Source organism: Manis pentadactyla, chromosome 4, assembly GCF_030020395.1.
Source record: "Manis pentadactyla isolate mManPen7 chromosome 4, mManPen7.hap1, whole genome shotgun sequence".
NCBI lineage: Eukaryota > Metazoa > Chordata > Mammalia > Pholidota > Manidae > Manis > Manis pentadactyla.
This window is the reverse complement of record NC_080022.1, coordinates 71,814,445-71,840,111: the sequence shown is the minus strand read 5'-3', so window position 1 is coordinate 71,840,111 and position 25,667 is coordinate 71,814,445. Positions and strand designations below refer to the sequence as shown.

Below are 25,667 nucleotides of genomic sequence, written 5' to 3'. Positions count from 1 at the left end.
TACCTGGAAGATAAAATGGTAAACATGGAGAAAAGTATTTTATTTGATGATGTGTGGACTATAAGTACATTCACAGGCTTTTAATGTCTCAAAAATGGATCTAATAGAAGAAGTCCCATTATCAATGTTGAAAATGATGGTACATATGTCCTTTCACCAATTTTAGTTACAGTTCTCATAATATAAAACTAATCCTTGAAATGCTTGGTAAATATTCTGATTCTGGGTACAAATGAATCCTCCACTTCTGAAGGCTTGGTATGGGCTCCGATTTAGGTCTCCAATACATGTCCAGCGATTTTTGGTGCCCTTTTTGGAAATACACCATTTGGCATGATCCTGGTAAGAACTGAAATAAGACTTCCTGGATATCTTAATTGCTTTGACATTGTACACATGGTAAGGAAGAGAGCAGTTTGAAGGAAGCTCTTGTTTCTTTCGCTGCCAGGTTTCTGTTAACAAGTGTGTCTTCAACTGTTGAGCAATCCAGGCTGAAAAGATGTCTAGAGTTTATAAGAGGAAAGATAATGAGGTTAGTATTTATACTTAGGTAAGTCCCTGAAAATATCCTCAGGAATGGAAATCATCATCACCGCTGACATATGGATGTCACAAACACAATAATAACAACAGGATTGAGGTAGTGGATGGGAGAACATTTTTTAAATGCTAAAGTTATATGCAAGTAAAAGTAATTACCATTACTACTAAGGTGATATTGGTGTCTGAAAACATCTTCTGTTCCACACAAACAAGGAGTAATACATGTTTTGTTCTGAAAAGACCTTTGGAAAGAATAAAGCTGGAGAAGTAACCAATCGCCAGCTTTTAAGGATCTCTGTAAACCATGCTAAAACGTTTGGATTTTCCTGAAATCAGTGGGGAATGTTTTAAAGAGTATTATCAGAGAATTAATAGGAACTGATTTATGATCATCAATATCAATATCAATTGATATCCATATCAATATCAACTGTCACAATTAGTGACAAACACAAACATGGACTATGGCAATAGCAGAAAATTTAGAGAAGGTAAATGTGAGTGTTTTTAGGGACCTGGAACTAAGAAAAAGGAGGGATCTAGAGGCCCCAGTTGACTATGCAGAATATGAGAAAATGAGTAGATTTGTGGAGGATAATGATGAAATGTGTTTGGTGTGTTGAATTTGGTGTGGTGTGGGAATGTCCCACTCACTGTTGAATATACCTGTCAGTACAGAGAGACCTGGGGTGGAGATATAGGCTTGGGAATCTCTCGAGGGCTTGCTGGAATTGCCAAGGGTATGTGGAATGAGATAAGGAAAAGTAGAGAACCATGTGGCAACCCAGGGCAACCCAGTCACACAAGAAGTAGGTAGACAAGGAGGACCTGGCAAAACAGGCTGAAGAAGTGGGAGGAAGACCAGGGGAGTGTATCCACCAAAAAACCAGGGAGAGGGAATGTTTCAGGAAGGAAAGGGTTTCAACAGTGCCAAATTCTACAGAGGCTACTTTTATGCTGTTATTTTTTTGATCCCTAGTGTCTAAAACAGGGCTTGGCAAGTAGAAGGCATTCAGTAAGTTTTACTTAACATAAAAGGAAGGGAGGAAGCAAAGAAGGAAGACAGTGAGGTCAATTAAGACAGTCGCTGGTGACTGTAGGGTGCTTCTGGGCAGAAGCTCAAGACTGCAGTGAAGGAGCACCGAGCAAGTGAAGGCCCTGAAGAGTTTTTGACAAAGAAATTTGGAAGGAAAAAAAACAGGTATAGGGGATCTAGAATTGAGGGATAGTTTTAAGGAATGTTTGTATACTAAGGGAACAGAGCTTGCAGAGTGGCGGAGTTGAAGTAGAAGAGGGAGAAGAGATCAAGTGGGTGAATCAAAGTATCGTGAGGCTGGGACAGTTCCCAAGTTCCCAAGGCCCTGGGTGTGCTACCTCCACTGGCATGGAAGGAAACCAGCAAAAAGGAAGGGAAGCAGAAGACTGCTGAGGGTGGCTTCTCCTTGCTGTGGTCTCTTCTCTCTCTCTATGAAGCGGAATGTGAAGCTGGGAGTGAAGAGGCAGCATAACATAAAGGCCTTGAAAGTAAGAAAAGCCTAAAACAACTGCTTAGGGCATGGAAGAAGAGGGAGACAGCTGTGGCCCGGGGCCCAACAGAGGCTGCAGACAGTGAGTTTTTACTGGGCTCTGGCTGGATGGTTGTGAGATACTTTTCTGGTTGGATTAACAACATCAAATGGAACAGCCGGATGTTTGAATTGATCCTTGACTTCCCTTCTGCCTTTCCTTCCCTTTTTCCTCCCTCCTTTTCCACTTCTCTTCCTCTGAAGGACCAGGATATTTTCTCTGTGCAATCCAAAGTGAGTCCAAGAGCAGAGGTGCATAGAATATTGCCTGATGATGGTCTTTCATACCCTCAAGAAAAGAATCAGACTTTGCAAAATGGAGGAAGTTTTGTCCCTGCGCTGACTGAAGTGTAGTGAGGTGCCTGCCAGGGATCTCTGCTGAGCTGGATCTGGTGCACAGCTGGGACATGTGAATGAGCTCCTGGTGAAAGGTGGCCGGGATGGAACAGCTATACACATTTGGGTTGCAGATCAAGAGCTGAGAATCTAAATCAAGAAACAAACAAAAAAGTTGAGAATGAACACACACAAATGGAAATGCTTGTTGATATTACAGATCTCGTTGTGAATTCTAAAACAGAACAAAACAAAAGCATTCTCTTCTTTAATGCAGTACTCTTCAAATAATTTTTGGCTAAAATATTTGACAACTTGTGAGTTCTTCCTACTTTCCAGGCATTGATCTATGAGTTTTACACAAGTTCACTAATTTAATCCTATTCATTTGTTAGAGGAATTAATGGAGATTCACATCATATGTACAAGGTTGTGAAGCTTATAACAGATGCAGTTGCTAGTCATACCTAAGCAGTCTGGCCTTGGAGGCTATATATTTTTCTCCCAAATGTGCATATACAAAAGTAGAGGACTCCCGTGTAATGATGATCTGGCTTCTGAAATGATCAATTCATCAGCCTGCAGGTCTAATCTCCATGCTATTCAGCTCTCTTATCATTATAGGCACTCAACTAGTTAATCTAGGGCTTTATTTAGGTAAGAAGTTCAATAATCCTTGCCATAAAATAGAAATTTAATGCAAAAACATTTTCTAAACCTCTTATATCACTGTTCATCACTATTTAACAGCCTCCTCTGTAAAAAGTGATTGGCAAAACAGCATTCCTACTTCTCCTCTTCTCCCACTATTGTTTTCCAAATCCAAGTATTTTGGGCCTTTTGAGCTTGCAATCTTGAAGATAATCTGATCCAGAGTATCAGGTGTGTGGCCTACAGGCAACACGTGGCCTGGACAATTAAAAAAAGAAAAGATTGAGACCATATTTAAAAATGAGATATTTCTCTCTCAGTGTCTCTCTTTCCTACTTGATCACATCTCCTACTAGATTTCTGGTTTCCCTTGAAGAATATGGAGATCTGTAACCATTAGGTCTGCATTCCAGCAGAGCCACAATACAACGCAGCTGAAATTTTTGAGGGAAACTAGGGAAGAGACCACACCTCAGTTTGTGACTGTCCCCACTGCCCATGCAACAGCCACCTGTTTCACCCATTTTTTTTTACCTGTCCCCCGATCAGGTTCACAGACTTCAGTGGTGGACCAGGAAACCAAGGTCCAGTAAGTGAGCCTGGCCAGGGTCTCCCCCAGGCAAAGTCAAAATTAAGATCTAGGTATCTGAGGATTTATGAATAGAGAAACAAATCAAGTGATAAACTTATTAATACATTTCCAAATTCCTCCCTCAACATTGCGCTGTCTCTTTTTTTGCACATCCTAGTGTTACCTATTGTTTCATACTGGTTGTACTTGAAAGTTATGCAAATGCCAGTCTGTCCATTTCGTCTCCCAGTGGGTGGATAATCATAGCCTTCTTCAGGAATTGGAGGAAACCGGGGAATAGAATGAATCAGCCAGAACCCCTGGACTCTGTTCCATAACAGTATACCTACCAAAGATACAGTTAATACAGATAAATTAGGAAAACAAAGTTCCTTTTAAAAAATAAGATTCAAAGCTACAGCATTTAAGCTCATTTGTTTTTCAGGCTAATGTTTCATTAAGCTAATCATAACAAGGATCATGCTTATTTTTCAAAGATTTCAAAACCCAGTGAGACACACATCACATTTCCCCATTACTGACAGTAAGCCACCCCAAAAGGGAGCCAGGGGCAGGCCCCCCTGTGAAGAGTTAAGAGGAGTTTCATGTTGAAATGACCAAGGAAAATTTGTTTTGGCAGAATAAAAATTTGCTAAATTGGAATTTGACCTTGTTAAAGTATTTAGTCACCTGGCAAGGTTCAGATAATCAATGTCTTTACTGCTAAGAAGCTGTTTTCAAAAGCCAACTAAAAAAGAGTTGAAAGAGAAAATATCAAATGAATAAATGTCCTTGCAATAATTTGGTGTAAGAAACTGATATTCATTTATGTGCAGAAGGGTCACCCAATTCCACAACCCCCCATACCCCAAAAAAGAGGCAAATAGGAAAGAAGGAATCCATGATAAAACATCCAGTTAATTGTATTTAGTAAAATCTCTAGAGCAAAATAGCATGAAAGCCAGAAAGAAAGCAAAGATTTTCATTATCTTGTGACATGGCAAAGGAACCCTGTCCAACAGGCATCTACTAGTATGTCTGTGTTTATAAAGATATCAAGATAGTATTGGTATGCAAAGTAGACTTTCCTGTTTGCATATGGCCATGCAAACATAACATTCATTTATGTTTCTATTTTGTTAGAGTGGAAACGAAATGCCTGCCAGTCATTTATTTTTCAAAGAACACACTTAAGAAACCACACTATTGCTCTCTCAGTGGATATAGAACCAATACCTGTGTTGAGGTGGAAAACGTTAAAATTTCTGTTGTCTAACAGAGCTGGATGACTTAGGGACACGTTTTGCTCAGATGAGTGTGTTGTTTGGCTGAAATCCTAACCTGGTACAAATGTCACAGGATGTCAGGGCACCGGTTGGCAAAGAGAACTCCTCCGCTTGACTTCGGGTCCTACTCCCTTTCCAGTCTTTTTCCAACCCATGTAGCAACTACCAGGGTGGACTGAGAGTGCTGGTGGGAGGAGAGGCTGGGGAATGTGGCGTATTATGAAAGCTGTTGGGTTCCATGCAAATAGGACCATCAGGAGGGCAACCGGCTAAATCAAAAGTTTTCAATACTCATGATACTTCACAGCCATTATAAATTACATTCTTAATCAGAGGTTGCAAACTGGCAGCCCACAGGCCATGGAAAGTTATTCATGATATTAATAACCTAATAGCTGAAAAAAGATTGAAGTAGTCATTACCATAGTTCTATAAACATGTTTGAAAATATGTGTTATTAGAAAAAATAGAATGGATTAAGTGTGATTATCTAATGGGTATTAGAATTACAGATTTTTTGTTTACTGGCATTTTGGAATGTTTCAATAACATAAACACACGTATAGTCTATAAATAGAAAAAGCCAGAAGTTACTATAATAAAAATTATAATATGTAATAACAATATTTAATAAGTTAGATAACAAAAAGTATTACAATATAAAAAACTATTTAAAAATACTTTTTCAAGAATGTATCTTTGAAATGGAACTATACATTAAGAAGAATGAATTTTACTCTATGTAAATTTTACCTCAATAAACCTAACTAAAATGTGTGTGTGTGTTCCCAGTAGTCAGTACTTGGATTTCTGCTATAAAGCCTACATTTAAAAATATGTTAAGAAATAAAGTGAGATTTGTGAAAAGGAGATTACCAAGTCAAATTATGTAATTATAATCTGTGATAAAAAGATCACTTATTTTGATAACTCAAACCACTGAAAAGGAAAGCTTTCTTTTTAGGGCAGAATATAAGAATATTCAAAATGGAATATTTAAGAAAATGTTGATTTGTACTAGGAAAGAGAAACTAAGAGCTTTTGTCTTACCTTTGGTGTGTCCATGCTTCCTGTTGTAATTCGCAGATTTAGGGGCTCCGTCATTGTATATCAGATATGCTGTCTTGTTATTCTGTAGGAACGTATTAGGGTAATAAGGTGTAAATCTTCTACACATAAATGCTCAAACATTTCTACCAGCTACCCAGCCTGCAATACAGAGCTTTCATTAGTACCCATGAGAAGCCATCCATTCTCCTTAATAGGCAGCTTCCCCATCAATATGAATTCTGTGACATGAGAGACAGGGGACAGGAAATCCCTTCTCAACCATGCATAGTTTTGTTTTGTGTGACAGGAGCCCTGTGCACTGTGATATGGTGTGAGAGCAATATTCCTATTTTTCTTGGTTGTTTTGGACTCAGGTTTCTGATTTAGCAACCAGTGTATAATAAAAGAGTGCTTCAACATCCAGGAAATGAAGTAGGAACAACCAGCCAAGGGATACACCTGGGTTTTTTCCACTGATTTTTACAGGCATAATGCAGAACTGGGTCTGCTTTCCTCTGCCTACTTTGTGCTTCACCGTTTGGTCACTGCTTTGGGTTTAATCAGGATTCCTCATAATCTGACCCCACTATCTCCCTGATGAGGGAGGGTTTCTCTTCAATCCATTTTTCAGCATCAGTTCACCTTTCTAATTTATTACTTCCCTGCTTAGAGAAAGTGGTGACATTGTGTGTGACGTAGGATTTCCTCTGGTACAGCAGAACTTACAAGTGAATTCTTCAAACAGTTGGTCAAATCTCTGAGTCAAAATAAGGTTGTTATTTTGATAGTGTCTCTTTCATGTTTTGGGAACTTGGTTACATTTTTCTGTGTGGTTCCATTTCATTTGTGCCATGATGCAATGACTTTTATTGAAGCCAATAACGTCAATGTTGAAAAATTTCAGTGATATAATTAGAAACAGGAAAGGACAATACATCTCCTTAGAAAAGGCCCTTGCTTTTCTCTCCAGAAAAAAATTAGTCAATAACTGAGTCACTTACAGTTGCTTAATTATTAGATGTAATTTAAAAACATTTTTGTTAAAAATGTATAACATAGTCTGTGTAGCATCCTTGGCTATTATGTTTAGGCTTATCCAGGAAAGTAAGCTGTTTTCTTACCCTCCTTTTCCATAATTGACCCTTGGCATTCATATCCTCAACTGGAGAACCGTGGCAGTTATTCTGAGTTTGCACTGAATGTGGGAAAAGGCCTTTGTGTGTGTCTTTGCAGTGCAATGTGGAGAGGATCTGGGAAGATTAGTGAGAAATTTTATTCTTACAATAGATGGAGTTTATTATTCTAACCAGAAGTTTAACAGCCAGCAAAGGTTAAATGGGATATAGCCCTAGTGAAGATAGGCTCTCTGATAAAGGAGAAAGATCATGGACTTAAGAATAGGAAGACCTAGACATGTGTCTCTGGACAGCTTTATTCCTTTAACTCATATGCTGAGTATTATTTGGACTGCTGGATGTTGAACAAGAAGGGTACAGTCTCTGCTCCCAGTCTAGCAAGAAGTATAGACAGGCAATTGGAATATTGTTTGATGATAATTATCATGAAGGTGTACAGGAGATTATTAGTCACAAAGACAAAAGAAGGGAAACGATTCCAAACATAACCCAGTTATTAGCCTAGGTCATCTTGACATTTGAAATTTAAAACCAGTTGGCTGATCTTGTATTCTACTGTCTGTTGGAAATTCACATGCAGGCCAGGAGGTGGGGGAGTTATGTTTTCACTTCTGCCATGTAGTTGCAAGCTTCCAAAGAGCACCGGTCTCACCTGGATATCACCCACTATTGTTACTCTTCTTATTTCACCTTCATGCCAGTCAGACACAGAATTAAACCCCTTTGCTGTCATTTTCTTCCCGGAATCCATCACTCAAAACATTGTATGTGTGCATAGGTTTTACTGAAGGTTGAAACATTGAACAGCTTTACATCACCATGCTGACCTGCCCCCAGTCTCCCAAGTTTCTTACACCTCTTAATTCCTGGTTCCCATCTCCCCCATTGTATTTGCAGAGCAGTTTAGCTGTCTTGCCCTTTGTAGGCTCTGGGACTACTTTTGTGCCTCCCAAAATCACCCTATATTCTGCCAAACTAATAACCATCTGCCCCAACTAAGGTCAAAGACAGATGCTTTATAGTGTTGCCCTTTGGTTCTCTCGCCCAGCAGTCTCTGTGATGGGGAGGGGAACAATGTAAGTGCTCATGTTCTCACTGATGGGGTATGCTATAGGTCTCCATCCGCAACTGTGGACAGCAGAAGTGACTGCAGGCAGTTTTGATTTTATATAATAATCTATTAATTCAAAATCTATTGCTGAGATTAAATAATTTTTAAAAGCACCTGAAACAGTGCTTGGCATATCGTATGTACTCAAACAGCCTACAGGTAAGTTTTGACTTTGTAACTTGGCTCTGAAGTCTGGTTTTAAATGGCAGGTGAATAAAATGAATATTAACACACACAATGAGAGCTCCCTGCACATTTTGAGCAACGGCTCAGATATCATGTGCAGTAGTCTAACACAGTATTGTTGTAGGGATTAAGTTAGTTGATATATGTAAAGGCCCAGCACATTGTAAGTGTTGAGTCATTTAATTTGTTTCCTTCTCTATAAGGTATTACTAGGAAATGCATACCTGAGTGTAGCTAGATGTTAATTATTGTTCAATTTTACTTATCACCCCTGGTTGGAAAGCAGTATCTTGACACCAAACAACGGATGGTGCCTAGAACATTGGGAGACTGTCCACACTGAGCCAGCAGGCCTACTGACCTAGGTCTCTGGCTGGTTAGCTCATTGCCTGAGGGGAGGAGAGCAGGTTTGCTCTCCATTCAGGCAAGTTAGTTCTAGGGCCTCAAACTAGAGCCCTAGCTCTCTCCACCTACTTTTTGAAAATTATTAATTAAAAGGAAGACCAAGTGGGACCCTTTACTTGGGCCACTATCACTTATCACCACCATAGCATAAACAGCCCGTAACTCATGTGTATCGATCACAGATCTACATTGCATTGCAACAGGAGAGGGCTCTTCTTCCTATTTCCACTGGAGGGATAAGATAGCAAGTACTATGTGGTGGGGACTTGATAATGGGGGGAATCTAGTAACCACAATGTTGCTCATGTAATTGTATATTAATGATACCAAAATTTAAAAAAATTTAAAAAAAAAAAGATTGCAAGTACTGAGCAAACTGGCAGTTTGGCGGCCAGAAGACTCCAGTATGTTATTAGTCTACACCTAGCCTGGCAATATCATCGGACATGGAGCCAAATGTACCAGTAAGTTGGCATTGCTGTGGAGTCTGATGCCCTGTCCCCCGATGCTCCCGTCGGGTGGATCGGATTCTGAGCTAGCTTACTTCAAGTTGCTAGGATTGGGGGATGGGTAGGTAAACAGCTAAAATCTTTCAGAAGCTTTGGATTCAGTTTTATGCATTTTATGTGATTTAAATGAATGATCAACTGTAACATACCCTGGAGGCATCTGCTTCATAGAGCTGTTGTAATGTCCTTCCCAAAACACTCTTGGTGGAATTCATGAGTTGTTTACCCCGCCTCCAGCTTCTGGTTGTGGAGTCCAGGTATAGGTACTCTAACCCAGTCTCCCTACTTTCCTTGTCTTGCTGCTTAGGTAACTTGTAAAAGGTAAACCTAACAAAGAAAATAATGATGAATTACTAACATGTATTGACTGCTACCCTCAAGGCAGCCACTGTGTTAAATACTTAAATCTATCATTTCACTTGTGTTTCACAGAAGGCCTCTAAGTCTAAGGAAAGGGATTTGCTCGAACTCTTTGCCTCTTTTTTCACCATTCCCAGAGAAGGAAATGGGAATCTGACTGGACATGTTCCAAGGCATTAACTGGCCTGGTGGGTGGGGGTCCCTGTAGTGGGAGTCCATGGACACTGAGAATGGCTCACGGCTCTCCACAGCCCATGTGGCTGCCACGGGTAAATGGCCATGCCCTAGGCCTGGACTGGAGAGGTCTTGGGTGTGTTCGGTCTTCTGCCTAAAGTGCTTGGCATGCTCATCTCTCTGCAGCTGGCTGGCTGGGTCTGAGAGCTGGGCTTGGGCTTCAGGGTAGATAGAGGCTCCCTTGAGCCTCTGGCCTGAGTGACATTCTTCAGCTCAGTTTATCAGATGCTCTGCACTGACTGATTCAGTGCCAAGACCAGCCCATTAAGTAAGCACTTTGCTTTCTTTCCTATTGTCTCCTGTTTGTATATCTCCTTTGGGTATCTCACAGGGAGGAAAGATGGTTGGGCCCATGTGGCATTCGGGCAATCTTGGATCACCTAGCCCAGAGTTTCTCAATGTACTTTATTCACATTTGGGCCAAATCACTCTTTGTTGTGGGGGCTGCTCTGTGCATTGTACCATCCTTGGCCTCTGCCTGTTAGATGACAGTAGTACTTTCCAGGCATGTGAATAAAGAATGTCTCCAGACATTGTCAGAGGTCCCTGGAGAGCAAAATTGCCTTGGTCTAGCCAAATATTCTCTAATAGCATGAACCCCACAGTTAGCCCTCAAATACTCACAATGAGCTGAACATAGTAATGCATTCACTGTGACCACCCAACATCTCACACTGCCCATAAAACCTTCACATTCTTCAGTTTATTCTCTTCAGTCTTTTGCTTTTATTTATACAAAACCTTGTTTGCCCTGTCTCATGCTTTTTTACACATATGGCAGAAAATGTGAAATTATTCTTTGGTACTGACCTGATGTCTCTCTGCTCTTTAACTCTCATAGTGAGTATAGCAGCTTGAGACTGTGTCTCTCTGTCTGCTCAGCTCAGCATTCTCACTGGTGGATATTGCTACATAATATGTCCACTCAGTTGTAAAAAATAAATTTTATAGCTCAATCACAATTTGGTGCCCATCAGTGAAGAGTTTGTGAACCATCTGTATGCCATGCACACCAGTTAAGAACTAGTGCTTTTAAACATTTTGTCTGGGTGACCATCTCCAGTTATATTCTGAAGATTCCTGAATCTGTTTCTAGCCCAGGCCTTTATGCTGAGGTCCAGATGGGCCAAAATGCAAAGATGTACCAATTCCATATTTTTGAAAGCAGATGTATTATAGTTTGCTCCAAATCTGCTCATGCCCTGCTATGAGGGAGCATATCCACGCTGTTGCAGGAGCCAGCAGCCTAAAAGTCTTCCTGAGCTTGTTTCTCTCTCCTATGGTCCTTAGCCCATCCACTACCATCTTCTCAGAGTGTGCTCCCTCTCTATTCCCACTACCACTTCTTTAACTCGAGTTCACACCTCTTCCCTCCTATACTGCTGCAAAAGTGCTGTTGGTCTCCACGGCTCTAGAGTCGTCCCCATCCAGCTAGTCATCACAGTACTGCCAGTAGGCTTTCTAAACTGCAAATCTGACCACATCACATCCCCGCTTAAAGTCTTCAGTAGCTCCCTTTTAAGGTCAAGTGGACTGAAGTGAAGTACACAAAGCCCTTCATGACTTGGCTCTTACCTATCTCTCCAAGCTTACCTCCTGCCCATTCCCCACATTCTCTTGAAGTGCCAACAGTAGTGAACTGCTTCCAAACTTTTTCTATTGCTTCTTGCCTCTGGGTTTCCTCATTGCTCCTTCAGTGGCCCAGGGTGCCCTTACATGTCCCTTGTTTTTCTAACTCATAAAAATGTTCTTAAAATGTAGCTCATGACAAATTCCTCAGATAAGCCTTTTGGACTCTGTGCTTCCCCAAACCCTCTCTGTGCTCTTACCACATAACTGTGAGCTCCTGGAGGGCAAGAACTATATTTTGTTCATGTTTTTATTTTCAGAACTCAGCACAGGGCCTGGTATGAGCTCAGAAACTGTCTTCTGAGAGTCTGAGTAAGTTAGTATATCTGTGTTCTCGAGCCTGGAGTTTACACAAAGCGAGACAGCAGCCATAATGGCAAACGTGAGCACCCTGACTGAAGAGTGAAGAGGTGAGCAAAGCTTCAGGAGAGAATCCACGACTGTGAGGCAGTGCTGCGGTCAGTCCCTTTGACACTGTGCAGGAGACCAGTGACCCACGGCCGCGGCACTGCTGCCTGTGCCGCCTGATAAACTGGTGACCCAAACAGTGCCATGTGCCATCAGCCCGCTTTCTCATTCTCTGGAGAAGCGCAAGCTCCAGTGTCAGAAAAAAACTGATCTGCCTTCTCCCCTTTGCTCTGAAAGGCTGTTGGAAGGGCTCTGCCAGGAAGGCCACAATGCAATTAAAGGAAATTGCCAACTGAGAGAAGTTGTCAGCTCTGCCAGCCTCATCCCTGAGAGCAGTGAATCAGGCCCCTGAGGGGCTGCCCAACTCTTTCTCAGTCAGGGTAAGCTCCCTCACTCAGAAGCCTACCTCTGTTTGGATGTTTGACCCATTTACACACTTTAATTTCCTTGCTTTTAAAAGGGGTGAGAGGCAGGGTGGAAGTCTCCTTTGGAGCTTCACGGTGAACCAGTTTGCCTCTGGTACTCAGGTTTTCTATTTGCATGCACCAATCACCAATCTTTACATATCATTTACCTACCAATCCACAGCTTCTCCTTCTTCATTTCTGCACGATATTGTTGTCGCCTCTGAGACCCCAGTGAGACCAAGGAAGAGCAAAGCAACAGTTGCTCTTAGAAGTCTTGCTGTCATTTTCCATTTGTTGCCTTTATTCCATCGTCTGGCAAGAAACTTTCCCCACAGGTTGTGGAGTCTGAGTTTCAAGTCTCTCTAAGGCTGTACTGGCCCTGACATTTGATTCCAGTTACCTCTGCTGTTCGCTGTTGAGGCATTTTCAGAATGGGACGAATCCCATGTGATTCTGTCACATGTCAGCATGACTCCGGATGCCTTTGTATTGAATTGTTGACTAGCTTGCAAAGTCATCAAAAGTTGTGGAGACAAAAATGGGTTCCATAGTTAACTCTTTGGAGTGAACATCATGAAATATGAACAGGAAACTCTATATTAGTAGATAGATGTTGAATTAGATTTATTTTATGCTTTTTCCCTCATGATTGGCTCTCTCTGAGTAAGAGAAAATACTTGGGGTTCATGCATTAAACAGAAATGACAAAATCTATGTCTTAGTAATAAGTAAGGTCTATCAGTTGTAATATTCTTTATCTTAAGGAAACAGTTCCTAAAGGGTAATTCAAAGCGTTGCTTAAAAGTAAGAGCAAATTCAGTTGTATTCTATCAAAGATGTTTACATATCCTCTCCACCTCCTGGTTGTAGCCACTCAACGTGGCACTTTACTTTAAAGAGGACTTGGTGTCCAATTGGCTGTAATGCAATCAGGTAAACATATTGACCACTCACCGTTCAGGTCAAATAAAAAATGTTACAAACATCTGTTTTGCCCAAACTATTCTTTCTCATTCTTGAAACTACATCTGATGTTGAAGGCCAAGAGAAAATGGCCCATTACCATAACGACTATAAAAAGGTGAGACCCTTCTCTTTTTACATGAGCGAAGGGGTAGATAGGCATATGAAAAGATTTTTTAAGTGCACTAATTATTAAATTTAAATCAATTATTAAAAATGCTGTTATAATAAATAGCAATTTTTCCAATGCATGTAAATTATTATGGCTCCGATTGCCCTCTCTGATTATGGATCTATATCAGAGTCACTTAGGGATCCAGTCCAAAGTGGGCCCTTGTAAATTGGACCACATCTATGGTTGAGTTGGAATTGTTCAGGATTCTCAGGGTTCATAGGAAAGGGAGAGCTTGGGGCTTTATTTGTCCTAAGACAGAGTTTTGTGAGGGATGTTCTAGACCATCTGCCCACATTTTCCTGAAGAAAGGGCCGAATTCTGGGTCTGAACCGAAACTTGCTAAATCATAATCTTTCTAGCTTAGTTTAGGAATCAATGTTTTCACAAAGTTTTGGTGACACTGACGCACCCTAAACTTTGAGACTCGCTGCCCTCAGGCCAAGGCTTAAGCTATATCTGGTAGATTCACAACCTACCAAACTGATGAACCAAGAAACATTTTTCTGACCATTCCTCCGTGGGTATCATTTTGTTTTATATATGTCTTACTGCACTTAGAAAAAAGGATTTCAGCAACCCCAACCTTTTTATCAATTAAAAAAAAATTTTATAGCATTAGGTTTACTTTTCTATGTTAACATGAAATAAAACTAATTTCATTTATCTTGTGATACTGTTTGGTGTTACAGTGGTATAGCTGAGTACACCAGGCTTAGGATTCATTGCTGCATTTAGAGAATATAAGCAATTTGTTCTCAGTTATGTAAGCTAAAGAACAATTGCTGAAAGGATATAAAATAATTCCTGTTTTCTCATTATACATGCTTAGCACAATGCCTGGCAACCACTTAATGATCCATAAAGGTATAGCTGAAATTAGTTTTACACAACCCGAGGCCTTCCTGTGGTTGGGCTGGAGGACATTTGTATTAGAATTATTTTTGCTAAATCCAGAGGTTACTGTCTTTCAGATATGTCCTTTTCAATAAGCTTTCTCACCTCCCATTGTTGCTGATATGATCATGCTGATTGTCAGTCAACAACCTTCCTTATGCAATCACTAGGGGTTAAACATTGTACCAGACACTGAAGGGCTCCAGAGATTTCCACATCACCCTAAAGCCTAGATGCCAGTGTGTTCTGTTTTTTACTAAAAACATCAAAGGAATGTTGTAGAAAGAAACAGTAAATTTGGTGGATGGAGAATATGGAAAGTAGACAGAATGTTTTTCACAATTACCCACTTTTGAAACCCAAGTAGTACAATATTATGAAAATACCACATCTCCTTCACAACATGATTACCTCTCAGAATAGCAGAAAAATCACATTATTGTAATTTGGCCAAGTATAATGAACAAGGAAGAGTTTCTCACTTGGTAATGGGTTTCTGATTGTATGGTTGAAGGTTTGCATTCATTCATCCAATAATTCTGAAAATTATTGGAAAATCTCAGTCTTTATCTCTTCAAATTTTGCCCTTCCCCAGGTTCTTTGTATCGTATATTTCTAATACACTTAATATCTCTTTCATATATTCTGTCCCCTGTATCTCTTCATTAATCCTTGATTCTTTATTTACCTCTATCTTCCAGTTCTCTAATTCTTTCTTTGGCAACATTAATCTGTTACTTAGTCTATCTCTTCCAAATTAGTAATTATTTCTTCAGTTACATTTAATCCACTTCTTCATGTACTTATTAATGCATTTCTGTAAGTTCTGTTAGGTTTATTTTTCAAATTTACTTGGTCTTTTTAATGGCCTCTTGTTTCTTGCTTAAGAGAAAATATACTCTATCTCAAGAAGATATAATCCATCTTTTATTTCTGTAAAAATATTAAATATCTTATATTTTGTGTCCAGTAATTCTAATACCTAGTCTTTGCAGGCCAGACTTTGCTACCTGTTGTTTCTGTGACTCTCACGATACCTTGCTACCCCTGTGTACTTTTGATTTTTGGCTGTGAGTTCATGTTCCTTGAAGCTATACTGTGAGAAATTTTTGAGATTGAAATAAAGTTGGGTTTTTCCAGACCCTGGTCTGTGTTGGCTTCTTCAGATTTCAGTCATCCTGTGAGGACCTCTGAGAGTCAGGCTGCTGGCTTTGTTTATTTATTTTCTATAGCCTTTTGAGGTATGGTTTACTTATCCAAAAATGTGTGTTTAAGTTCAACTTTATTTTTGTTCAAACTTTTACAAGACTGTTGATGTACTGAGTAAAATCTAGAATGTGACAGACTGAAGGAAAAAAATTGATGTACTTGTTGCAGGAGAAAGAAGGACTGGAATTATTTTGATGAAAAGGGATGAGACAAGCAAAATGACTCATTTTGTAAAACAAAAAATTGTTCATGAGAAATGTGGTTAAAAGAAAATGTAAACAGAAAAAGTGGAAAAGGGCCAGAAAAACTAATTTGGTTAATTCCTACTCATCATTGAGGTGACTTTGTGGATGCCAGTTTTATCCTTGATCTCTCTCAATCTGGCTTAGGTGTCCCAGAGCTCACTGCATTTTTCAATTAAATTATCACAATGTGTTCTAATTACTTGGTTACTTTTCTTAGTCTTTCTTTAGAGAGCAGGGGTTAGTAAATTCCTGTGGCCCAAATCTGGCCCACTGCCTATTTCTGTAAATAAAGTTTTGTTGGAACACAGTGACACCCATTCATTTATGTATTAGGTATAACTACTTTCTGCTATAATGGCAGAGCTGAAGAGTTGCAACAGAGCCCATAGGGCCTGCAAAGTCTAAAGTACTAACTTTTCAGTTCTGTACCAAAAATGTTTGTTCTAGTGTATAATCTCTATCAGGGCAGAACAGGATCTGTCTTGTTTGCTGTTGTACCTCCAGCACGTACCCAGGGTGCTTATCACCTAGAAGGAGCTATGTAAATATAGGTGAATGTAAGGATTGAATGAATAAAGGGTTCAGAAACTTCTGTTTTGGAGTTTTGTAGAATTTAGAATGAATTAAATATAATCAGAGACATTAATAAAAGTGGGTATGTTGGTAAAAGTCCCATTATAAAGAACTTCATTGTAACGTTACATTTGGGAGGCAGCTGAGTGTAGTGAAACTCATCAGGCAGACCTGGATTCCATGCCTGGTCCTGCTTCTCTTCAGCCACATGGTTTTGACCAAACTATTTACCTCATGAGTGTCAGCTTCCTTTTCTCAAGGTGGAACTAGTGATGTGTACCTTCACAGAGCACCATCAGAATGCAGTGAGATCCTGTGTGCACAGCCCCTGGCACAGTACTGGTGCTAATTAAATGCTGGTTTCTTCCCACCTTGTTTCCTTTTCTTCCATGACTCGGTTATTTATCTATCTTTGCAGATGGACTAAAAACAATGCTTTGGTGCTATGATTCGAATGACCATAAATAAGCACATTTTCAAATGCAGATAAAAGTCAATATTCGATGCAAACAAAGTGTCCTGCTGTTGAAGGCATGGAGCTGAATTTTTATCCTGCTCCAACAGTCACCCTTTGACTCTCCTTACTACTTCATGGCTTAAACTCCCCTGCTATAAACACAGAATCCATCTCAGCTTAGAATTCCCCTATAATTAAAAAAAATGACTGAAGTGCTAGAAAAACTGATGCCTTGGGCAGAGGGTCTCTCTGTGTTGGGTGAGTTCTGCCTACTATCATGTAAGTAGAATGTGACTCTTCAGTCTCAGCAGACTCTTTCCACTATACCAGTCTGCCTGTTAGCTGTGTGCCTTTGGGCAACTCACTTACCATCTCTGAATTAGTTTATTTTAAAATAGGGCTCCTTTCTACCAAATCACAGGGATTTTGTGAGGAATAGGTAAGATAATGTAGGTCCCATTGGGTAGAAATTTTTAAAATGGTGTAGAAGTGCAAGTTTGTGCAGTAACATGGCCATTTCCCTCCTGTTGGGATCAGAATGTTTCCTTTCTCTCCCTAGTGAGGGGAATGGCTGGCCATCAAGGGGGTTTAGGGGCTCTGCTGTAGGGCCAAAGAATATGACATTTGGGGACAAAGGGACTGCTTTCTCCTTCTGCTTCTGTCACCTAATACCTGTGTAACCTTCCTTCATCAAACTTGGATGATAATACCTACTTCACAGGGTTCTTGTAAAGGATTAGAGGAAATAATATATGCAAATTTCCTGACATAGCAAACCCTCATTAAATGGTTGATACTATTATTTTTATTTTCAAGACTTATACATCAGGGAACAGATATCTTTCAGTGTATGCATTTCAGTAAAATTTTCTTCCAACTGCATTTTTGGAGGACCCTATCACTGCTTTGCTCTGGGCTTCCTGCCCCAGCCCTTGAGGGTCCTGAGGGCCTTGTTCCAGTTCCTTGCCCTAAGGTCAATGCTGCTGTAAACACGCTGGCGAGAAAAGTAGCATTTCCTCTGGCATTCAGTGATGAGTTTCTCTTCCTTTGTAATAGGCAGAAATGTGAAAATAACCAAGCACCTATAAATGGAGGGTTCATTAAGTAACAGGTCACCTTTTCTTTCTACCATAATTACTCGTATGAGCTGTTATACTGTTCTTAAAACATGTACTTGACAAATCCCTTTAGAATCACACTTTGAACATAACTCAAGGCATTGACAGAAAAAATAAGCCACTCAACAGCTTAAAGCAACATGACATTTTCTACTAGATATCAATATTTTTCCATCTGACATTTAGTAGATCCTAAGCAGCCCCCAAAATACAGGCTTCTAAGGTTATTAGTCACCATTATTGTTCTTGTGCATATATATTGTTAAGATTCACAGAATTGGTTTTCAGATTTTTCATATGATTGCTCCTTTTTCTCACATTAGTTTAACATTTTTCTCTGAAATTTTTTTGTTCAAAAATGTCCAAGCAAACAGCCAAGCAGAGAAAAAAACCTGGGCAGAGAATTGGAAGAATTTCTCCAGCACATTCCAGAGACAGAGAAAGGTTAGCTCCACGCCCAGCTCTTCCATCTCTCATAGCATACTGCAAAGAAATTGACATGTATACATGTGTGATGCGTCCTGGATAGTGAGCACTTTTATATTTCACTCTGTTATGGAGAGTAGAGACAATGCTTACAGAAGTTCTTCTAACATTTAAGAGAAAAAATTCTATTCATTTTAAAATTTTAATTTATTAAAGTTTTCCCATACCTTTCCTAATATTTTACCACCTCAGATCTGTTCACTGGGGGCCTTCTAGAGATTAACAGACTACAGTCTAAGACCCCTTGACTGGTAGTGACAACCTACATTACTTTCAGTATCGCCTGCAAATAAGAGAACAATCACTATCTTGTTGCAGAACTGAAAACTCACAAGATCAACTTTAAGTCTCAGAGTTCTCTCCAGCATTACTTGTAGGCAAATAATGATTTCTATCCATCTGTTTCTCAAGAAATATCTAAGAAAAGGTGACTTTTCTTGTGTAGAGCCAGGTAAAGATGTTTTGTCAGGCTGATCCTCTAGGTAATTGAGTTCCCTCTTGGAACTTGGCTTCCTCAAGCTGCACAGGCCCGAGGAAGGACAGCCAAAGCGGAAAGGCAGAAGTAGGCCTCATCATAGCAGCACCTTTGATTTTAGCCACCGTGGCTCCTGGTTGGTGTGCAGTCGGGGTATTGATCACTAACAGTAAATGGGAGGGCCTTTTGATGCAAACTTGGACATATAATTACTATTTGTCAGTGATAATTATATAACATTTACTGAACAGTTACTATTTGCCAGATGCTTTCCAAGTTTTATGTTTTTCCTTATGTAGCCCTCACAGCCATCCTGAGAGATGGGCACTGTATTATTCCCACTTTATAGGATGGAGGAGAAATTTGCCTCCATCCCGAGCGCTCATAGGTGGCAGCACAAAGATCCACACCTCACCTGCTCGACTCCAGAGCCCATCCTCTCAGCCCCCAGCCCACCCTGCAGATGGGAGGGCCCTCTGCACTTTACTGTAGAGGGACCGTGGAAATGTATCTGTGCACCATACCGTGTGTTGTACACAGTAGGGTTCTGACATCCACGGCTGGTTTCTCTGATTAGAACTAGAGGAGGCCTTATTGAGAGCAGCCTCAGTTCTGCTCTGGACCATTTTCTGTTCTGTCAGGTCTGCTGAGAGACTCTTGGGCATCCCACACTGTTACCATTTCAGCTTCTCAGATGGTTATGTCCCTTTTATTTGGACTCATTGCTCAATAAACTTGATTATTCAAGCTTTGCTCAGTGCCAAGGCCTAGTCAGGAGCTTGCTAAGCCGTGTGTGTCACTGCGAACTCTGGGGTGGCTATTCTGTGCTAGAGCACTTGGTCTCATCAGCACTATGAACGCTCTGTGCTGCACTGCTGATTTTACACTCAATTCCGCCCCCGGGACTTTGTTCTTCAGCCAGCTGTGCCTGTCATCTCCAGGCTGTAGCGATAAGAGGGCAGAAGGTGCATGCCCCACTTTGGCAGGAAGAGGGACTTCCTGATTGGGATCTGAGCCAAGTGGTTCTTCCTGTTGAAATCTTTGGGTGTTTTCACTAACTAGTCCTTGTCATCCTGCAAGAGTGGAGGTGCTGGTGTACCATTCATTCATTCACAACACATTTAAGCACCTATTTATGTTCTAGACCCTGTGCTGAGTATTGGGGTTGCCATGACAACTAAGGTAGAATTTGTTCCGGCTTTTGTATTTTACCATTTCTGAACAAATGAGACACAGAATGGGGCAATTGCAATACAATTTGATAAAGACTCTAATAAGGCAATCAGTGTATTTTGAGAGTACCACCAAAGGGACACCTACTCCAACCTGAGGACCTGAAGGGCTGGGGCAGACTACCTGGAGGAAATGACATGTAGACCTGAACGAGGACTAGAGGAAGTTAAGCAGATGAAGAGGTTGGTAGTTGGGGAGCAAGGAAGAGAAAGAGCGTTCAAGAAAGAAGAAATAACAAATTCAAAGGCCCACAGGCAGAAGAAGTGTGCAGAGCTGGGCAGCCACAGTTAGTTTAGGATAACTGAAGTGGGTTTGAGATAGGATGTTGCAAGTTATGAAGCTGGAGAGGTGAACAGGGGTGGGAACAAGAAGGGTGTCATTTACTCTTTCTGTGTATCACATAGGGACCACTGGCTTTCACCACCTGTAGTTTGGGTATGTAGTGGCAGGGGATGGGACCAAGGAGTAAGACTTGTCAAGTCCTACTGTGTATGGGGGATGATGGATGATCTCAGAGACCTTTGGTCCTGAATCTTCACCCATCCAGGGGCCCCAAGCCAGGCAGGTTTCCCCCCCCCCCCCACATAGAATCCCTCATGGCTCAAGACATGCCAGAGTCTTCTTCCTGCTGCTGTGCCAGTGCTCCCCACCCTAAACACTGATGCCCCTGTTCAAGGTCCCCTCTGCTCTCTCTGCTGCTCCACAGCCAGGCCTGACGTGGCCACTGCCGTTGGGGCAGGCGTCACTGTACCACTGGGTACTAGGAACTGAGCCAGGCCTTTCACACTCTCCAGAAACCCTACAAACAAGTAGGGGTGGTTATCCGCACTTGTACAAATGGGGAAACTGAAGCTCAGAGACAACAAATTATTTGTTACAGCCACAGAACTATAAATGGCAAGGCAGAATTTGGACCTTGTCCGATTCCAAATCTGCTACAGCCACACAGCAGTGCCCCCTTTCCCTGTCGGTATTATAGTTCCTATTAGGATGGCTTATGTCTATTCTTTCCACTTTCTTTTTGACCTGTTTCTTGAAGATGAGTCCCCCAAACATTAGGTCAAAGGTTTTTGAGGGGCCTCCCCAAGAGGAAGGATGGAGTTCAGACACCACAGACCCTCAAGTGTGCTCAGTGACCAACATAGCAGCATGCCCACCAGGCTCCCTCACCAAGGTTTAAGACAGCCTCCCATCCCTTACTTTGATTAAGAACATAAAAATAATTTCTGATGCTGACTAGTATTTTAAAATTTGTCCTGTCAGAGGAACTGGTGATTTTTTATGCATACAGATTTTTAGGCAGCCCTTGGCATAACAGCGTGTCTCCTGCAAGCAATCAGCAGGTGAGGGTCCTTCTTCGTGGTCCTCCCCAGACTCTCACTGCATGTTGTTTTGACTTATTTTTATTTTTGTCACCTCATTTCATTACCATTTTAATGTTCGATTTTGATGCTAAATTGGATAGGCTTTTCTGTCCCTCTGTTCCCTCTTGCAGCTTCTCTCAAACACCAATAAAGCCCTGGGACAAGTCTAGTGGACTTTAGCAGTGGAGATGGATGTATTCACTAGTTAGGACTCCAGCTTCAGACAAGGGTGCTAATGAATCAATCACCAGGCTTTTATTAAATGCCTCTTTGCTAATAGTATAGCTTTGCCTGCAGCCAAATGGCTCTGGCTCTGCACCCGTGAACGTAGTCTGGACCCTGATACTAATTACTCTTCATCCCTGCAGCAAGTGGAAGAAGCAATTTTCAAATTGTTTTTATTGATCATAAGGAATTTTCTCCAAAATACCACTCTCTATAAATGAGGGAATATAATTATTTCCAGTTAGCTAGTTAGTAAAAATTATACATTTTTAGTAAAAAAAAAAATTATTTCCAGTTAGCCAGTTAGTTATTTAGTGGAATAATTTTGTAGAAGAAAGGCAGTTGACATAGTAGTTATGAGTACGTGATTTAGAGTGTGAATCTTTGGCCCTGTTCCTTACTACCTATGTGAAGTAGGGCAAGACACTTAAACTTTTTGAACCTTAGTTTCTCCCTTTGTTAAATGGGAATAATATTAGTTCACAGAGCTATTATAAGGATTAAGTTAGCAGGGATTAAATAGGACAGAGTAAATACTTTGGCCTGGGAGGTATTGTTATTATTATCATCAATTATTATCAAGAAAGTCATCCACCTGTCTGTCTTCAGACCCAACTGATATATTTTCATCTGTTTCCTGTGATTCTGTCTCTCCATATAAGTTACCATTATTCAAGGGTAGGACATGATCTTACTTTCTGCTATTTTGAATACTCTGACTCTCACTTTTTATTATTACATGATACAGTTAATGCTTAAAGAAATTGCAGTTGACTGTTAGCTTTCAAAATGCCTGTGTTTTCATTGCAGAACGATGAGGTGGAGTTTGTCCGAACTGGCTATGGGAAGGATATGGTCAAAGTTCTCCACATTCAGCGAGATGGAAACTATCACAGCATCAAAGAGGTGGCAACATCAGTGCAACTTACACTGAGCTCCAAAAAGGATTACTTGCATGGAGATAATTCAGACATCATCCCTACAGACACCATCAAGAACACAGTTCATGTCTTAGCAAAGTTCAAAGGGGTATATATCATTCTTCTTAGATGCTGCCTATCTTGGTGCAGAATTCACTATATTATAACATGACAGTATTATTTGCTTGTTTCAAGTTCCCTATACTTTTTAACCCTAGCATTATATGTAAGCCATTAAAAATTTTACTTTGCTATTCTAATATTCCTAGCCTTACAGAAAAGCTTGCTTTTCCTTTTTTTACTCACCTCTTTGTTATCTTTTCTGGGTTCTCAACTTACTGCATCCTTTAGGTAGAGAAACCTATTCAACAAATTTCCATGTTACCTCTTAATTAAGATCATTGGCAAATCAAGGCCCTTAGAGGATTTCAGAGTAGAATTTTACACATTTGTTATGCATTTCTTTGAGTCCTCTTATTTACGTTTTTTTCTTAGAGTGGTATGCATTTATAGATTAAAGTACCTTTTCTCTTCATGGTGTTAGTGTAGAAGAAAATCTTGAGTATAAGATACAGTTTGAACTCTATTTGTCCAACTTTTAAGGTTCCCAACTCCAAAAACACTTAGTATCCATATATGGTACTCTTCAAAAGGTCTTAGAACTGATGGAATCAGTATTTTCACACTTTCACTTCAGTTTCTTTAAGTATGAGTGAAGCTGTGCTGAACCATCAGCAGATTTCTGGGGCAATCCAGGATAATTTTCTTATTTTCTAAGAAGTCTAATAGGAAATGCAGACCAGGAAAGCTTCTTTTCTCCTGTCTTTGCATGCTATCCACATCCAGAATGCATGAAATGAACAGACTAATGGAAATACAATTTCTGCAGGGCCTATCTCCACCCAGACCTTTTTCTTGCTAATCAGAATGGCCCAGCAAGCATAGACAGGGCTATGGAAAAAGGCATTTCTCTCTTAAAAAATAAATTAAAAATAGGCTTCTGTACTGCACTATAGAAGAGGGCCAGGTAACACAGATTCTTTTATTTCCTATACTGTGTGAAATGTGCAGAAAAGTGAAGGAATGGACCTGGATGTTAAAAATAATTCAAATCATTCATAAGAGAGAGAATGACCACATAATTTCCTACCCAAACCAGGACATTTCCTTTTCTTATATTTTATTTTTTTGATTGAGATATAATTAACATATATCTTTTCCATAGCCCTGTCTATGCTTGCTGGGCCATTCTGATTAGCAAGAGAACGGTTTGGGTGGAGATAGGCCCTGCAGAAATTGTATTTCCATTAGTCTGTTCATTTCATGCATTCTGGATGTGGATAGCATGCAAAGACAGAAGAAAAGAATATGTTCTTTATATTATATTAATTTCAGGTGTACAACATAATGATTTGATATTTCATATGTTGCAAAATTATCACTACAGTAAGTCTAGTTAATATCCATCACCACACATAGTTACAGCATTTTTTTTCTTGTGATGAGAACGTAAGCTTTCTTCTCTCAGCCACTTTCAGATATGCAGTACAGTATTATTAACCATAGTTCCCAGGCTGTATATTGCATTCCCAGGATTTATTTATTCAAAGGAACTTTGTACCTTTTGATTTACTTTACCCATTTCACTCATTCCCCACCCCTTGCCTCTGGTGACCACCAGTCTGTTCTGTGTATCTATAAGCTTGATATTTTGTTTGTTTGCTTTTTGTTTTGTTTTGTTTTTGACTCTGCATGAGTCATATGTGTGTCATATGGTATTTGTGAGATGTATGAAAGAACTTTGAAGGCTTTTAAATATGAGGTAGGAACGAGCATATAATATTTGTCTTTCTCTGATTTATTTTACTTAGTGTCCTCAAGGTCCTTCCATGTTATTGCAGAAGCAAGATTTCATTCTTTTTTATGGCTGCATAATATTCCATTACGTGTGGAATATTATTTTCTTTATACATTCTCCCATCAAAGGACACTTAGGTTGTTTCCATACCTTGGCTATTGTAAATCATGCTGCAATAAACATGGGGTGCACATATCTTTTTGAGTTAGTGTTTTCAGTTTCCAAGCCAGAACATTTTTGAGAGTGAAATAGGATGCTATTAATAATTATTTTGGAACAATAGGTGTGAAACAGAACTATCCTGGGGAAACCTGTACAAATGGTCCACAGCAGGCAAAGCCATACTAATCTGTAGACTGTGCTAGGACCATAAAACATTGTCTAGAGATTAACATGAAGAATTTCTGTGGAAGTAGGGAGCTATTTTATGGGGCTAGAGAGCCAGCAGTGGTCAATAAAAGGTCTGCTTGCAAGGCACGGAAGCTGAAGTGGCCCTTCGTTACTTTTTTCATTGGCAAACTAGGTGGCCCATTTGCCAAGCTCATGAAGAAGCCAGAGTACTTGGAAGTATACTGTATTACTGTAGTTGTTGTAGGTGACGACTGAGCTCTCTGTGAGGAAAATTTGAATGTTAAGTTACTTTTTGCTTATCCATTGATTGACAGATCTTCTCCTGGAGAACAGATTTTTTTTAAAAACAGTGTCACCTGGTGATAGTGATCTATTAATTACCCTTAGGAGCCCTGGTGAAAATTTGGAGATAAGGACCAAATCAACTCTGAAGATTCTTTCTAATTCTTTCACTGATTCTAAAAATGCACTTGATCAGGAACAAGAGCTCCATGGGCATTTAAAAATTATGTTTAAATGGGGCAAGTGTATCTGATTACTAGCATTTTCTTTCTTTTTACAGATCAAAAACATAGAAACTTTTGCTGTGAATATCTGTGAGTATTTCCTTTCTTCTTTTAACCACGTCATCCGAGCTCAAGTCTATGCGGAAGAAGTCCCTTGGAAGCGTTTTGAAAAGGTTACCTCACTTATTTGTGTTCTCAGTTTAATTAAAGAAATTGGCTTTATTACAT

At 40.1% G+C, this 25,667-nt stretch overlaps 2 protein-coding genes across 6 annotated transcripts in view; one reads left to right on the top strand and one right to left on the bottom strand.

The window, feature by feature from the left end:
* The window catches only part of LOC118914888 (uricase), a 71,912-nt gene that overhangs the window by 30,278 nt on the left and 15,967 nt on the right, over positions 1-25,667 (top strand). For 2 of the 3 annotated variants that reach the window (XM_036890188.2, XM_036890187.2), the window contains exons 2-3: positions 22,615-22,833; positions 25,496-25,612. In XM_036890188.2, coding sequence (XP_036746083.2) covers positions 22,615-22,833; positions 25,496-25,612 — 336 coding nt within the window. Of the gene's footprint in view, positions 1-13,372; positions 13,469-22,614; positions 22,834-25,495; positions 25,613-25,667 lie in introns of those variants that run through there. The other variant, XM_036890189.2, reaches the window with a different exon arrangement.
* On the bottom strand, positions 17-12,833 carry DNASE2B (deoxyribonuclease 2 beta). Of its 3 annotated transcripts, XM_036890183.2 has the most exons (6): positions 12,559-12,833; positions 9,499-9,676; positions 6,003-6,084; positions 3,851-4,012; positions 2,397-2,594; positions 17-503 (listed from the first exon to the last, which is right to left on the bottom strand). In XM_036890183.2, the coding sequence occupies exons 1-6, from the start codon at positions 12,669-12,671 to the stop codon at positions 163-165; spliced, it is 1,074 nt and encodes a 357-aa protein (XP_036746078.2). In that variant the 5' UTR covers positions 12,672-12,833; the 3' UTR covers positions 17-162. The 3 variants fall into 3 exon arrangements, with proteins under 3 accessions (XP_036746078.2, XP_036746079.1, XP_036746080.1); XM_036890184.2 differs by lacking the exon at positions 9,499-9,676 and having other exon boundaries at positions 12,559-12,697; XM_036890185.2 differs by lacking the exon at positions 9,499-9,676 and having other exon boundaries at positions 3,865-4,012; positions 12,559-12,697.

Bases quoted from the DNA above. Each gene is read 5' to 3' on its own strand.
- DNASE2B (XM_036890183.2), bottom strand. From the start codon at position 12,671: ATGACAGCAAGACTTCTAAGAGCAACTGTTGCTTTGCTCTTCCTTGGT. The intron at 2,595-3,850 runs GTAACACTAGGA...TTCTTGATTTAG, and splicing joins CAACCAGTATGAAACAATAG to ATTCTCAGCTCTTGATCTGC. The intron at 504-2,396 runs GTATGAAAGACC...TATAAACTCTAG, and splicing joins GTCTGATTCTTTTCTTGAGG to ACATCTTTTCAGCCTGGATT.